Genomic DNA, 2836 nt, shown 5'->3' with positions numbered 1-2836 from the left:
CTGATGTTAGTAGGATAATCAATGTGTTGTGACTAAATATTGTTAGAGTAGTATATCAATGATATCTGAGCTGGCACCTGTGTAGTGATATCTTTGATTGTTAAGTGAATTTTTGGTTGGAAGTTTAATATGTACTAGTTAACTAGCAATTCAATAGTTGTATAGTCTTATGATGGGTTGAAACTGCACCTTAATACCTATTGTTCACAGTTGTAAGTTTATCAAACTCTAGCTCGATAGGCAAATGCGGTAATTGCCACAAGACTCGTATTTAAAACTATATTCGTAACTTGTATGTACATGTATACAATATATTTGAGTGTTTGTGTCTTTGTATATGTTAGCACTTTGTAATTGGTGGATCTCTTACTATTGGCTTTTGATGTGTACATCTACGCTTTATAGAAAATTTTACTAAAGCCAATTTCTTCAACAACAGTAAACAAGTTCTTTGTCAGATTCATTAAACTAATGAAATTATTCAATGACGTTACCCGTGTAACTTGATCTGAAAGAAACAGTACCAACGAAGCTGGGTTTTACGTGTTAGACCTCTGACTCTTGTTTACCTAGATCGATAGGAAATATTGAGTGGAGTTAATACGCCTCATGTTAGTAAAGGTTTCCCTATGAGTTTACATCAGTGTTTTACATTATATGTGTGTTCTTGAGTCACTAGTGGCTTGGTTTAGGTTATTTAACATGGCTATTAGTACGACAAAATCTTACGAGCAATCTTAGAGGTCTATTTGAGAGAGAAGAGGTAGTTAAAGAGATAGGTTTCATGCCATTTACGGCTGAACTGGTTGAATGATGTTATTGATCCTGAGAGCCCCACTAGTCGCGTTGTGTCTGTCAACTTTTATTGGAGATGCTCAACGGGGTCGTTTGCTGGAAGGATTGCTGCCTGGCTGCGGGGGCCCTCTCATTAGTCGCTACATACGGAGAGAAACATGTTGTTCACTTAATTAAGTGCGGCTCATGTGTATCTTGCCGAAATCTATACCGATTGTATGAAAACTTGTAACTAATAATACCAACCTTTAAAGATTGTATTCGCACCGTTATCCAATATGATGGACAATATGATGGAGATGTCCGAGGAGCTCTTTGTTTCCTTGCCAAAAGGCTGTAAGATCTGTTATCGGACATTCGGCAACCCGTCAGACCCGGCCATAATCATTATTTCGGGATATGGAATGTCCATGACACAGACGCCTGATGCGTTTGTTCGATTGCTCAATCCACCAGATCATCCTCACCTCATCGTCCAATTCGATTATCGGGATACTGGCCGTTCGACGTCTTTTCCCGAGCCACCTTACGGAGAGCGCGCCTACACGTTCGATGATATGGTAGACGACATCGTAGGTCTTATAAACCATCTAAAGCTTGAGCGTGTACACGTAATAGGCACTAGTATGGGCGGACCAATTTCCTGGCTAACAGCTGGCCGGCTACCCGACATCGTTGAGAGTCTGGCTCTCATCTTCACAAGTCCGGTAGGGCGCATACAGGATGAGACAGACAACTTGCCGTCGCTGCAGATGGAGGGACACTATACACTCACCGACGCGTTTGACCCACCCACGGATAGGGATGATCACGAGGGCTGGATCAAAACATATGCAGCGATGTCTCTCGCTATGGCGACGAAACCGCCTACCGAAGAAGAAAGGGCTGACGCGAGACGCATGTCCGAGATTACGTACTATCGTGAGCGGGAGAGCGGGACGATGTGGAGTAAGACGAATCATTCGGATGCGGTAGGCGTGAGATGGCCTAGGGAAGCGCTTAAGCTTGTCAAATGCCCGACCGTCGTTATCCACGGTGCTAAGGATCAGCTGTTCTCTGTGGACCATGCAAAGGCTCTAAGGGATGGCGTGGAGGGAGCAACGTTGGTGATTATTGACGACTGTGGGCACGAGTTGCCGCACCGGGCTCTAAAGCCCGTGGCGGATGCGATCCTTGCCAACGCGAAGAGGGGAGAACAGCTGAAGACGGCTGGGAAGTAATATAAACTACATGGCATTTACTGTAGCTTTGTGGTCATTATGGCTGTTAAGTTTACCGTTATGTGTGGGTCTCTCGTCAAAGATACAATACTGAATGGATAGTAAAATTGGGAAAGAAAGGCAGTTTGAAAAGGGGGATAGATGATTAGTTAAAAATGGGAGACAGTCTATCCAGGGCTACCAGCATTGCTCCTGATGGGTAGTCTATAAGAATAACATGATATAATGATGTTTCAAAGGTCAATTTATATTGTGTTTTACCATGTTATCATAGCTTCTAATTAAGAATTAACGAACGTCAGAGCCTCAAGCTAACCTTAGACGCCCCCTGACCTGCTCTCTCTCCTGTTTATCCTTACCTACGTAAAGGATTTATGACATGTACCTTACCAATCTCCTCCATACTCACTACTTGGCTCGGCGAGTCCGTCACGTTAAGGTAATACACGGTATCTCCCGCTGTACGGACTTACCTCCTGCACAACGAGGAATCCAAACATGTCCTTTAATGTGCCCGAGCAGTTATCGCGGACGTCAAATGACATCAAGGCCTCCTCTATTTGCGCAGTAATATTCGTAAGGTGGTCACCATTATATAAACTAGTAAGGATAATGTGGAGGTATGCTTTCTGATCGGAAACGAAACATTGGACATCTTCAACGAAGTCAACTCTGCGGAAATGAGCCTTAATTCGGTGATAGTTGTCCCCAAAGTACTCCTGGGATTTCTGGCTGTCGTGTGACATCCTTATACTGGGTACTTTTACTCTGGGAGGTGCTCTATAGATCGGAATGAAATTGGTGAACAAATGTTGGCAGAG

General features: G+C 43.6%; 1 protein-coding gene across 1 annotated transcript; it reads left to right on the top strand.

Annotated features, from left to right (window-relative positions):
• The first annotated feature begins 907 nt into the window (after nucleotides 1-907).
• F4817DRAFT_344345 (alpha/beta-hydrolase) lies at nucleotides 908-2347 on the top strand. Its single transcript, XM_049304136.1, has one exon. It carries the CDS (start codon nucleotides 1074-1076, stop codon nucleotides 2013-2015), a length of 942 nt encoding a protein of 313 aa, XP_049156855.1. The 5' UTR covers nucleotides 908-1073; the 3' UTR covers nucleotides 2016-2347.
• The last annotated feature ends 489 nt before the right edge of the window (nucleotides 2348-2836 follow it).

This window comes from Daldinia loculata (genome assembly GCF_022478755.1).
Source record: "Daldinia loculata strain CBS 113971 unplaced genomic scaffold F4817scaffold_42, whole genome shotgun sequence".
Lineage (NCBI taxonomy): Eukaryota > Fungi > Ascomycota > Sordariomycetes > Xylariales > Hypoxylaceae > Daldinia > Daldinia loculata.
Note: the sequence above shows the minus strand (reverse complement) of the source record. Positions and strands in the feature narration are given on the sequence as shown.